The sequence below is a fragment of the Ranitomeya imitator genome, chromosome 4, assembly GCF_032444005.1.
Source record: "Ranitomeya imitator isolate aRanImi1 chromosome 4, aRanImi1.pri, whole genome shotgun sequence".
NCBI classification, from domain to species: Eukaryota; Metazoa; Chordata; class Amphibia; order Anura; family Dendrobatidae; genus Ranitomeya; species Ranitomeya imitator.
Window position 1 is genome coordinate 246,743,096 of NC_091285.1, and position 14,101 is coordinate 246,757,196.

The window sequence follows — 14,101 nt, forward strand, 5'->3', positions numbered from 1 at the left end:
ACAGAAATGTAGACATTTTTGCAAATTTATTAAAAAAGAAAAACTGAAATATCACATGGTCATAAGTATTCAGAACATTTTCTCAGACACTCCTATTTAAGTCACATTCTGTTCATTTCCTTGTGATCCTTCTTGAGATGGTTCTACTCCTTCATTGGAGTCTAGCAGTGTTTAATTAAACTGATCTTCCGTTTTAACCACCCATAACACCAGCTTTGCGCTCCTGTGAAGTCGTTCGTCATTTTCTTTTTCTCTATAATTAAACTGATAGGACTTTATTTAAAAAAAAGCTGTCTGTATAAGACCTTACAGCTCACAGTGCATATCAGACCAAATGAGAATCATGAGGTCAAAGGAACTGGCCAATGAGCTCAGAGACAGAATTGTGGCAAGGCACATACAGTGGGGGAAAAAAGTATTTAGTCAGCCACCAATTGTGCAAGTTCTCCCACTTAAAAATATGAGAAAGGCCTGTAATTGGCATCATAGGTAGATGACAACTATGAGAGTTAAAATGAGAAAATAAATTCAGAAACTCACCTTGTCTGATTTTGTAAGATTTATTGACCTGTACCGTCTTCTTTAAGAGGCTCCTCTGTCCTCCACTCATTACCTGTAATAATGGCACCTGTTTGAACTTATCTGTATAGAAGACACTTGTCCACAACCTCAAACTGTCACACTCCAAACTGCACTATGGTGAAGACCAAAGAGCTGTCGAAGGACACCACATGTCAGTCTCTGCTTGTAGGTCAGAAGTCTCTGCATTACTTTCCTTCTTTGTTTAAGTAAAAAGTGTTTTTATTGGGCAATATATACCCTCTTGGGCTTTTGTTGGCTCTTTTTATTTTTGTATGCTAGGTTCTTGAGTTTTGCCCCACTGTTATATATTCTGTTGATGGGCACCTTGCTGTAGTTATGAGCAGAAACTATGTTCAGCATGATTGCAGCCAACTATGTTTTACTCTGAAATGCTGCAGCGTTTTGGAGAAAATATAGGCCATTTTCTTCGTAAACCTGGAGTGTCTGACATGTGGTGTGCTCCTTTGTGTACTACGCCAGAAATCTCACTCCAGTCCGGTAATAGGGTGAGATTTCTGGCTTGAAAAACTCTACAACTCGTCATAAATTAGCCTTGTTCTTATGTCCCTCCCTGACGCATCCCTCTCCTGCCCTAGCTCATTTTGCTGAAACTGGCATTGAAAACGCCAAAAGATGCAGTTGTACCTTAATTTTGTGACTTTTCAAAGCTTTTACATCATAATTCTGACTTCAAAGCTTTGATGAATCAGGCTATAGTTTAAAAAAATAGCCTGGGACTATAAGGCGAGACTTAACTAGTCCGCCATGACCCCTGGACGGCTTCATCCCATCCCATCCCAAAGTCATGTACCTGGCTGTAATTACACTGCCAGGCTCAGATTCATGCTGCTAGTGATTCGGGCAGCATATGTCTAATGAGCGGTTCCCTTTGACGAACTGTATTGGGTTGTGTATGTGAACAACAGTTCAATATTAATTGGTTTCTTAGAACAACTTACTGTAGGTTTTTCTTCATATTAACTGTGCCCGGGGGCCTGATGTACATTTGTATTGAAGAGCCAAGCCTTAATTCTCTTGATGAAGTCACTATTGTCTCTTATTAAATGAATGGAGGATTCATCATAATTCTGCATTATTTCCAAATGAGGACACTGCAGTGTCAGTTGTTAACTAAAATAGGCAATGGCTGCCTCTGAGTCGGGTATTCTGTCCAAAATCCTGGAGGCCTCATGTGCACACATCATGAATCACTGCTGAACTTGTGGCTGCAGTGATGGTAGCACAGTACCACACTGGAAATTCATAAATCTATTGCAACATATGAGTCATTTTGTCAATACAAAATGTTTTTATTCTAAAAAAAAAAGATTGAAAAGTCAAACTCTGTTACTAACCACACCCTTTCTCTTTATTGTGTTGCAGTGGAAGTCAGAAACTGACTAACAATACATTTTTCGTACATATTTTCCAATTTGACTCATCTGTACAGCCTAGTAAAGTTAACCATTTAGTCATCATTACATATCCCTGAGCTACACATTAACTATAGCAGGTGACATACTGTACATTTCTAATTGTTGTCAGTATACATTAAATCTAAAAACTTTAGAAAGTAATGTACGGTAATCAAAAAGATGAGCACTCCCTCCCACAACATGCTGAATGGGTAGTTAGTGGTGCAGCAGTAAAAACTGAATCTTGTAAAGGAAAAAAAACAGTACCACCTCAGATAAAATGCTTATAGGTTACTTCTAGACAGAGCGCTTCATCAGTGTCTCGTGGTGGTGACGTGAATAAGGTGAGCGGAGTTCATAGCCGATAAACTCTGCTCACATCACTGACATCACCACTAGCGTGAGAAAATAATGAGGGTTTTTTTTATAGATGCCTTTCTATTACTAACCCCTGGGCTTGATGTCAGCTGCTAATACAAAGCTCACATCAACCCCAGTACTAATACCCCACTTGCCACTCCACAAAGGCAAGTGGAAAGAGCGGAGGCTAAGCACCAGAATTGGCACATCTTATGGATGTGCCATTTCCAGGGCTGATGAGAGCTGATGGTTTTAATCTGGGAGGGGGCCAATATGCATGGACCCTTTCTATCCTATTAATATCAGTCCACAGCTGCCTGCCTAGCCTTTGCTAATTATTAATTATAGGGAGCCTCACGTTATTTTTTTGGGGGTCCCCCATTTAAATAACCAGTAAAGGCAAAGTATTATTATTATTTATTTATATAGCACCATTGATTCCATGGTGCTGTACATGAGAGTATACAGCTGTGAGCTGATATTAATAGTCTGGGAAGCTCCATTTTTATTACCCCCTTCCCAGGTTATAAACATCTGCCCCCTGTTGTCGGCCTTACCTCAGCTAGTTGTAAAACTGTTGAGGGACCCCACACCATTTTTTTTTTCTTTTATTACTTAAATACATGTACAGCAAGCTACACGCCCAAAGCAATCATTTGTATATCTCACTCACATAATTCTATCTACCGGTATTTATCTATCGAAGAATATTTTTTTAGAAAACTATGTTTAAATGGCATAGATAATTCCTCTATGCAAAAGCTAATATTAAAATTGCATTGCATATAGATTGCATATGCATGTCATTCGGATCTCCTGCGGATTCTAGGTGAAAATAATTGCATCGCATGATACTTATATGACAACTTTCCAGGGACAACATCGGACCGATTTTATTAACACTGATGGGTGTGAACCCTTAGGCTATGTTCACACTTTGCGGATTCCACTGCGGATTTTTCCGCAGCAGAATTCCAAAATCCGCAGTGAAAACCCGTTGCGGTTTTTACTGCGGATTTATCGCGGTTTTTACTGCGTTTTCTTCTGTGGATTTTCATCTGCAGTTTTCTATTGGAGCAGGTGAAAATCCGCAGAAAAGAAGTGACATGCTGCGGAATGTAATCCGCAGCGTTTCCGCGCGGATTTTTCTGCAGCATGTGCACAGCGTTTTTTGTTTCCCATAGGTTTACATTGTAATGTAAACTCATGGGAAACTGCTGCGGATCCGCAGCGGTCAAATCCGCTGCGGATCCGCAGCAAAATCCGCAAAGTGTGAACATAGCCTTAGGGTAAGGCTAGGCAAAGATGTCATTTTGCATTCTTGGTGCATGCAACAAGTTTTTAATAGAAAATTAGTCTGTATTCACAAATAGCTGGCAAGTCGTATTTTTATTTTTGCACAGTAGAGTCACAATATTTTTAAGCAATTTGCAAAAAATTAAAAAAATCATAACGATACTGACCGTACTGACGATGCCTCCAATGAAAACAATACCGACAATATAAAGACAGTACTAATAATATCAACAAAACCAACTATGCTAACAATGCCAACTATTCAGATGGTATTGACAATACCAAATATACCGACAATAACAATACCGAGAAAACCATCTACACAGTCAATACCAACAACACAGAGAATTTCTCCAGATCTGCCTGATTTCAATTTTTTTGCAGGAGACCAGAATACCAGAAACATTAGCAGTGCCTATTATTAGGGTTTTCTGTGAGTTTAAGGCTAGGTTCCCATTGCATTAATGGGAACGCGCTAACGGACAGCGTTGCACAGCGAAATTAACGCCATGCAACGCGTCCGTTAGCGCGCCCATTCACGGCAATGGGAACGCGCAGCACTAGCACGTGCCATGTTCTCGAGGATCTGCGAGAGCGGGGACGTTACCGCGACCCCGGGACGCGGCCCCATTAAAAACATTGCGTTAGCGCAATCCGCTAGCGCTAAACGGATTGCACTAACGCAATGTGACCCTAGCCTAACACATTAAGATAATATTGGATGTGAATAAAATAATAACAATAACTCACATGTTAAATCCTCCACTACTCCAGAGCCGATACTCTGGTGGTCCCTTAGGTCTTAGTATGGCACAAAACATCTGAGGCCAGTGATTGTCAGAAGCAGTCACTATGTAAGTACACAGAAACAAACATTGATGATGCTACCGGAGGTTGGATTCTAACAGGAGAGTAATGTTGTTTTTTTAATTTTTTTCTATTGTTATCCTAATTTTTGACACGTCATAAATGCACTTGCAGGGTGCATCCACATAAGGTACCAAAATTTATATGACATTGTATGGATTTTGCTGCAGATTTACTGGAGAGTTCATCCTGTATATTGCAAAGGTTGAACACTGCGTTACAAAGCCACAGAATAATTGCATACTGTGGATGGCAAATTCTACTGCAGATTATCCCCAAAGCACGTGGTGCCACTCATACTGTAATAAGCAAAGGATTTTCTACCTGCAAAATCCAGACAGAACTGCTGTGTCTGACGTATGTCAATACTTCAGTGTTTTCTGACACATGGAATATACACTGCTCAAAAAAATAGAGGAAACACTGAAACAACAGAATATAACTCCAAGTAAATCAAACTTCTGTGAAACCAAACTGTCCACTTAGGAATCAATGTAGAGGAGCATGCGGAGACACCATCACGTGTTTCTCAACGCAGGCAGTGAATAGCCAGGCCTTTCCCCGGGAAGGAACAACCAAGGGAAGGGCAGCATCCAATAAAGGAAAACATCCAATAAAGGAAAACCACCTATGCCAAGCATGGTATCCATCCACAGACAGCTGTTTCGGGGTTTTTGCCCCTCATCAGTGTGGAGTAGGAAACTGGCTATCAGGAGCAGTGCCTAGTAGAAAGTCTATAAAGGCACGGATGATTGACCTCGTGGAGACCAAAACATCCAACACCGCGGAGACACCATCACGTGTTTCTCAACGCAGTGATCCAGAACACTGCCCCCAAATATGCAAATGCATGTAGAGGAGCTGCGGAGACACCATCACGTGTTTCTCAACGCAGGCAGTGAATAGCCAGGCTTTTCCCCTGCCTATTCACTCCTGATAGCCAGTTTCCTTGGAGGGCCGCACAGCCCTCCATGTGCTCACCAGAGGTAGCCTGACTGCCATTAGGTACCGAGATGAAATCCTCAGACCCCTTGTGAGACCATATGCTGGTGCGGTCGGCCCTGGGTTCCTCCTAGTGCAGGACAATGCCAGACCTCATGTGGCTGGAGTATGTCAGCAGTTCCTGCAAGATGAAGACATTGAAGCTATGGACTGGCCCGCCCATTCCCCAGACCTGAATCCGATTGAACACATCTGGGACATCATGTCTTGCACCATACACCAACGTCACATTGCACCACAGACTGTCCAGGAGTTGGCGGATGCCTTAGACCAGTTCTGGGAGGAGATCCCTCAGGAGACCATCTGCCGCCTCATCAGGAGCATGCCTGCACAATGTAGAGAGGTCATACAGGCACATGGAGGCCACACGCACACTACTGAGCATCATTTCCCTTGTCTTGAGGCATTTCCATTGAAGATGGATCAGCCTGTAATTGGATTTTCCACTTTGATTTTAAGTGGAATTCCAAATCCAGACCTCCATTGGTTAATAAATTTGATTTCCATTGATGATTTTTGTGTGATTTTGTCAGCACATTCAACTTTGTACAGAACAAAGTATTCAATAAGAATATTTTATTCAGATCTAGGATGTGTTATGAGTGTTCCCTTTATTTTTTTGAGCAGTGTATATATTATACTTCATAATAACATACATAGATTTATACATTATATTTATTCTCTCAAAAAATCTGCTATATACTACATATATAATGCAAATGTTAAATATTGTACTGTGTTCTTCTAGGTTCACACATTCAGTGTGCACCAGAGGGAAGCTCCTGACATACACACATGGGTGGGAATTCATCAAGCGTAGCATTTTATATGCTAGCCTTAAAGGGATAGTCTCAGGTTTTGAAATTGCTTTAAAGAGTAGGAGTTGTTTTTAATTTTTATTTTATAAATGAATAGTACACATGAAAATAAGAAACTATTATTTCATGTCAGAGAAATCTACTTTTTTTTTCTCTTCCTGGACTGATAATTCATTTTCAGAAATCTCAATTCCTGGGTAAAATCTGTATTCAGTAAAGCAGAGGTCCCCAACCTTTCTGACCTTGAGAGCCACATCCAGCTATGAAAGAGGATCGCGAGCCACAACCAGCTCCTTCCTCACTCACAGTAGTGACACCGAGAGCCTCCATTAGTGGTATAATGACAATCAAAGCTTTTCCACTGAAATGACACCAAGGTAGTGTGCCAAGCCCAACGGTTTCCTATCTCGCCTCCATTCAGATCTGCTCTTCTGTACAGGGCTACACAAAAAAGTCACCATTTAGAGATCTGTTCTTAATAGTTATTTACAACTTGTGTTAATGCACCAAGCTGGCAAGCAGCCGCGAGCCACAGATCACGGGCTCGCGAGCCACATTTGGCTCCCGAGCTACAGGTTGGGGGCCCCTGCAGTAAAGAATGATTGTTACATTACTGAGATGGGAGATGACAGTTGGTGCTGATAAGGTTATATGTAGTTGGGAGGAGGAGGGTGGAGTTCAGTGCACACTTCAGAACAAACAAGTGATAGTGAAATGCGTTATATCAAAACTTGTGCTGGGCTTTATAGTTCTACCATTCACCAGAGCTGTCAGTCCATTAAGATAGTCCGCCCTGCTATAAACCAGCAAGTGAAAGGGACTGGAGAGCTGTTCACTGCTTAAGAGACCATTTTAACGCCTTAGTGGCAGAGCCAAATTTTTTAAATCTGACCAGTGTCGCTTTGTGGTAATAACTCTCCAACACTTCAACAAATCCCAGTGATTTTGAGATTGTTTTTTCGTGACACATTATATTTTATGATAATGGTAAATTTAGGTCAATATGTTTGTGTTTATTTATAAAAAAAAATCAAAAATTTGAGAAAAATGTTAAAAAATTTGCTATTTTCAAAATTTGAACGATTATCCCTTTAATCCAGATGGTCATACCACAGCAAACCATTAATAAATAACATTTCCCACATGTCTGCTTTACATCAGCACCATTTGTAAAACATTATTGTATTTTGTTAGCATTTTAGGAGGATTAAAAATGTAGCAGTAATTTTTCATTTTTTCAAGGAAATTTACAAAATTAATTTTTTAGGGGACTATCCAGGTTTGAAGTGACTTTAGGGGTCTCATATATTGGGAAACCCCAAACGTGATACTATTTTAAAAACCGCACCCCCTGACATTGAAAACTGCTGTCACGTAGTTTAATAACCCTTCAGGTGATTTTTTTAGGAAATAATGCAAAGTGGCATGACAGAAATGAAAAAGTGTATGTTTACCACATAAATGCTGCTAACTTCTGAACAGACTACTACAGCCGGCAGACTCTAAGGCCGCTATTTGGTCGTGAATTGCCATCGCAAACATCAGGACCACACAATAATGATCTGAGGGCACCAATTGTGATAAAGAGGAAGCCCCCACTCTCTGTTAACCATTTATAATGATGTAGTCACTATTGACAGCAACATCAAAGGCTATGCGCACACGTATTCTGGTCCACTGCGGATTTTTGCGCAGTAGACTTGATAAATCTGCAGGGCAAAAACGCTGTGTTTTTGCTGCAGATTTATTGCGGATTTACCGCAGTTTTTCTGTGGTTTTCACTGCGGTTTTACAACTGCGGTTTTCCATAGGAGCAGCTGTAAAACCGCTGCAGAATCCGCAGAAAGATGTGACATGCTGCGGAATGTAAACCGCTGCGTTTCCACGCGTTTTTTTCTGCAGCATGTGCACAGCATTTTTTGGTTCACATAGGTTTGCATTGTAATGTAAACTCATGGGAAACTGCTGCGGACCTGCAGCTGCAGAAACTCTGTGGATCCGCAGCGTTTTTCGCATCGTGTGCACATACCCTAAGGGGTTAAACCGATATGGACTGTGCAAACACTGATCGTGGCTAATGCAGCAAGTTGTCAGCTATAGTATACAGCTGACAGCACCCGGATTGTCACCTGTATGGGGATACTATTCTCTTATATCTCAGGTCAGTTAAAAGACGTATTGGCGGTCATTAAGGGGTTAAAATGCCAAGAATAGTCACTCGAGTAAGATGTGCCAAATTCACTTTTAATGAACTTGCCACATCTTTTGGTCTGCCAGAGTCTATAGATGTTCTTCTGTTATAATTTGCACCAATTTTTAGCATAAATGACAGAGAATCTGTCAAGTAGTCAAAATATACAGTGGGGCAAAAAAGTATTTAGTCAGTCAGCAATAGTGCAAGTTCCACCACTTAAAAAGATGAGAGGCGTCTGTAATTTACATCATAGGTAGACCTCAACTATGGGAGACAAACTGAGAAAAAAAAATCCAGAAAATCACATTGTCTGTTTTTTTAACATTTTATTTGCATATTATGGTGGAAAATAAGTATTTGGTCAGAAACAAAATTTCATCTCAATACTTTGTAATATATCCTTTGTTGGCAATGACAGAGGTCAAACGTTTTCTGTAAGTCTTCACAAGGTTGCCACACACTGTTGTTGGTATGTTGGCCCATTCCTCCATGCAGATCTCCTCTAGAGCAGTGATATTTTTGGCTTTTCGCTTGGCAACACGGACTTTCAACTCCCTCCAAAGGTTTTCTATAGGGTTGAGATCTGGAGACTGGCTAGGCCACTCCAGGACCTTGAAATGCTTCTTACGAAGCCACTCCTTCGTTGCCCTGGCGGTGTGCTTTGGATCATTGTCATGTTGAAAGACCCAGCCACGTTTCATCTTCAATGCCCTTGCTGATGGAAGGAGGTTTGCACTCAAAATCTCACGATACATGGCCCCATTCATTCTTTCATGTACCCGGATCAGTCGTCCTGGCCCCTTTGCAGAGAAACAGCCCCAAAGCATGATGTTTCCACCACCATGCTTTACAGTAGGTATGGTGTTTGATGGATGCAACTCAGTATTCTTTTTCCTCCAAACACGACAAGTTGTGTTTCTACCAAACAGTTCCAGTTTGGTTTCATCAGACCATAGGACATTCTCCCAAAACTCCTCTGGATCATCCAAATGCTCTCTAGCAAACTTCAGACGGGCCCGGACATGTACTGGCTTAAGCAGTGGGACACGTCTGGCACTGCAGGATCTGAGTCCATGGTGGCGTAGTGTGTTACTTATGGTAGGCCTTGTTACATTGGCCCCAGCTCTCTGCAGTTCATTCACTAGGTCCCCCCGCGTGGTTCTGGGATTTTTGCTCACCGTTCTTGTGATCATTCTGACCCCACGGGGTGGGATTTTGCGTGGAGCCCCAGATCGAGGGAGATTATCAGTGGTCTTGTATGTCTTCCATTTTCTAATTATTGCTCCCACTGTTGATTTCTTCACTCCAAGCTGGTTGGCTATTGCAGATTCAGTCTTCCCAGCCTGGTGCAGGGCTACAATTTTGTTTCTGGTGTCCTTTGACAGCTCTTTGGTCTTCACCATAGTGGAGTTTGGAGTCAGACTGTTTGAGGGTGTGCACAGGTGTCTTTTTATACTGATAACAAGTTTAACCAGGTGCCATTACTACAGGTAATGAGTGGAGGAAAGAGGAGACTCTTAAAGAAGAAGTTACAGGTCTGTGAGAGCCAGAAATCTTGATTGTTTGTTTCTGACCAAATACTTATTTTCCACCATAATATGCAAATAAAATGTTAAAAAAACAGACAATGTGATTTTCTGGATTTTTTTTTCTCAGTTTGTCTCCCATAGTTGAGGTCTACCTATGATGTAAATTACAGACGCCTCTCATCTTTTTAAGTGGTGGAACTTGCACTATTGCTGAAAGACTAAATACTTTTTTGCCCCACTGTACATGCCCGCTCCATGGAATATATAGCGAACTGGAGCAAAAATTCTCTAAATGTGTCTATAGGGATACATGATCTGGAAGGAGGACATTAAAATACAGTGACTGTTGTTTTTCTCATGTTGGGATTGCAAAGGCATGTGATATATACACTGTGCACAATTATTAGGTATATGAGTATTTTTTACCATATCATCATTTTATGCAGTGTTAAAGGGACGGGTTTTCCTCCACAAAGTATTCAACTTATAGTTACCAAAAGGGAGAAACCTCTCTACACCTCTATTGAGGTCCGATATTAACTATTATCGCCAAACTTGACTGTTAATAATTAATATCCACTTAATACGCCTCAACGTTATCTTTTCCTTATGCTATATACTAACTGAGACAAAACAGTGTAACAATAAAGGGTATTTATGACAGTCTGCAGTCTATAACATACATATATATTTATACCCAAGCTGGCGACTATAAATATATGTATATACAAATATACAGATATACAACTCTTACACAGGAATATCACTACAGCATACAGTGATATCCCAACAATATCACACAGTAATAACCCACAATAACCAGTAATATCACAACAATATCACACAATATAAAAACCCACAATTAACTGCCCGATTACCCAAATTACACATACAATATCAGCCCTCCCACCTATGGCTAGCTTACCCTAATGAATAGTACTGGGCCTATCAGAAAAGGGGGTACAGAGTATACTTAAGCCATGTGGGTCCATCATCATCTCAGGCAATGCAAAAGAGGCAGAGCACATGTGTCTTGTGCCTTTTATGTCCAGCTAGAAGAGGTGTGTCCAGCCCCAGGTGTGTGGGGATGAGGTCACAAATCTATTGTCCACTGGCCTAAGTGCTAAATGAACCCTGATATACCAGCTCATGGCAGCTTTGTTTTACAGCAGGCTGGAGGGGGGGCTTTGCTCCATGTGGTATACATGTGGGGGATATACCCAAAACATGCTCTAAACACATCTCTATATAAAGATATACATTTTGGGTGCCCTTCCCTTCTACATGCAGTCTTTCCCTCCAAGATGTATAAACGTGAATGCTTATTGGATGAAGCAGATCAGGTGCTATCTCTCTGATTTCTTTTTTTTTTTCAGCCCAATGATAGTCTTTTTCACTTCCCTTGAGAGCTCCTTAGAACACATGTTATAGGTTCACAGCAGCAGCTTCTAAATGCAAATGCCACACCTGGAATCAGCTTCAGACTTTCTTGATGATGGATAAACGAGGGAATAGCCCATGCAACCCATTAAAGAGCTTTTGAGATACCTGTCATATTACTTTTGGTCCCTTTTAAAAAGAGGCAGCTACATATTAAAAAGCTGTAATTCCTTAGCTCTGATTCTAATTAGGATGTGAGTACCCTCAAATTAAAGCATATTTATTATATATCCGGTATCCTGCATATGTTTTGGTAAACTGCGAAAATGCCAAAACTTGTGTCACTGTCCAAATGTTTCTGGACCTAACTGTATATGATGGATCTGCCACCCGGGTTTGCAGATCCCCCAAATCCCAGAAGAACTATGGAGTGGTCAGGAACAGAGATTAGGAGCAATCTCCAGACATCAGGGATGTTGTGCTGATTTAACTCTCAAGTCTGCATGCCTTGAATTGTCCCCCACCCTTTCTGCTGTGCCTGATATTAGAGGTTAGTTTCTGAGAGGCGCACTAGGTGTTCAGTAACAATCACCTGTTGTGGACCGGTATGTCATTCCCGCCACCCTCCCTGCTATCCGTGCTGGCCACGCATGCCTCACCTTCCAACACCTCGTTATGCCCTTTGGGTTAGACCCTTTTCAAATGGTGTTTAGCAGATGTGTGTTTACTACTGTAAAGATGGACACTTTCAGAAAAAAAACATAACCGGCAGGTCAGAATCCCGTTTTTAGAGGGACGCAGACAGAATTCCCGAGCACGCTGCAGAAACATTGTGAATATACCTTACAGAATCTTACACTTAACTTTCCAGTACCATATGTGCCACCAGTTAGCCTTTTTTTCTTTTTTTTTTAATTTTACTTTCTGCCTTGGTAAAATGATTTTAAAGGGGTTCTCCATGAATATTATTTATGACCTATCTGCAGGTGAAACAAAGTATGGATTGGAACAGCGCAACTCCATGCAATTAGTGGCCTTTTGCTGGAATTTATCCCCGATTTTTATGTTCTGCTCCATACATTGCTTGCAGCTGGTCTGTGGGGGGTGCCAGATGTCGGTTTGCTGTCTGGAACAACATTTTTGTGCTAAACTTAATCATCATCAGTATTGCAGTGCAGCCCCATTCACATAAGATAAGTTGAGCTACAATTTGCAAGTGCTGTTACTGATTGAAAGGAGGTATGCTTTCCTAATCCATGAGAGCCGTTTTAAAAAGAACCTGTCAGCACGTTTTTATAATGTAATGTAAAGACACGGCTGTAATGGCCCTGTAATACTGATTACATTGATACCTTTGGTGAAGAAACCCGCTTTGTGGTTCTTCTTTAATCACCATCTGGGTCATTCCATGGTAGCTTGCGTTACATTCACAAGCCAAAAACTGGCTACAGACTGTTCTTTGAAGGCAGGCACAAAATAGAGTGAATGTATATTGTGCATTAAACTATTCTCAAAAGATTTCAACGCAGTTTGATTTTTCAACAATAAAATGAAATACAAAATGCAGTGTTAATACTTGGTAACTTACGTAGCAAAAAAAAAAGGAAAGGCATTTGTCCTTCATGAGTCTGCCACATTTTCTGCTCTGGTAAACAGGGGAGAAGCACTATTTTTATTGTATTAAAAAACCATAGTCCCAGCAACTATGTATTTCAAGCTCTCAAGTGAAGAGCAACAGTTTTTTATTACGAAATATAGATAACTTAAGTTACAGCACAGTATAGTAACTTACGTTACTAAGCTGATGGTAACTTACGTTACAGTAAGTTACCATCCATTGGATTAAACTTATTGTAAGGTAAGTTACCATCATCTTTGTAACGTTACTATATTGTGTTGTGACGTAAGCTACCATGGAGTGACCCATCTGATGTTTTCGACTATTTAGATGTGGGTGCCTAGAGTCTGGACTGTTCTCTGGGTCTGCTCCTCCCTGTCTGTGATACCCGACCCCTCTGCCTGCCTCCATTCTTTGAATGAAAGGTCACTGCTGAGAATGCAAACAGAGGAGGCAGATTATTCACAGACCAGAGGCAAGCGGAGGGGCAACCACAGATGGTGAGGAGATGACCCAGTGTACAGTTCGGGACATGTGCACCAAAATCTAAGTAGCAGAAAACTTCAAATGGTGATTAAAGAAGACCCACAAAGTAAATTTCTTCTTTAAGGGTATCAATGTAATCCGTATTACAGCCATGTCTAAACGCTACAGAATTTTGCTGACAGGTTCTCTTTAAAAAACAGATTTTCTTCAGTACACCATAGGCAATGTTCAATAGATATTTTAGCTTGGTAATGTCTTAAGATGGCTGCTGTTCCCATGTATTGAAATTTTCCTTTTTTATGTTCTCTTTGTAGAAAAAGCGTCAAGCCTACGAATCTGGTCTTATGAGAAATGGCTTACAGCTTGAGGCAACAAAATCTGTAAGTTTCTAAATTCCATTTGCTGCATTCCATTCATTAAAGAGTAGCTAAACTTTCTTCCTGAATGTTCACATTTAGCAGGCAATTGAATTACCTGCCACTCAATGAGGTTCCAGGTCCTGAGGACCACACCCCTGCTTTATATGATAAATCAGGCAGTAAGTTTAGTTATTC

The 14,101-nt window shown here is 40.9% G+C and overlaps 1 protein-coding gene across 3 annotated transcripts in view; it reads left to right on the top strand.

Moving 5' to 3' along the window:
• The window catches only part of ANO6 (anoctamin 6), a 302,301-nt gene that overhangs the window by 102,721 nt on the left and 185,479 nt on the right, over positions 1 to 14,101 (top strand). For all 3 annotated transcript variants that reach the window (XM_069764476.1, XM_069764475.1, XM_069764474.1), the window contains one exon: positions 13,862 to 13,927. In XM_069764476.1, coding sequence (XP_069620577.1) covers positions 13,862 to 13,927 — 66 coding nt within the window. The remainder of the gene's footprint in view (positions 1 to 13,861; positions 13,928 to 14,101) is intronic.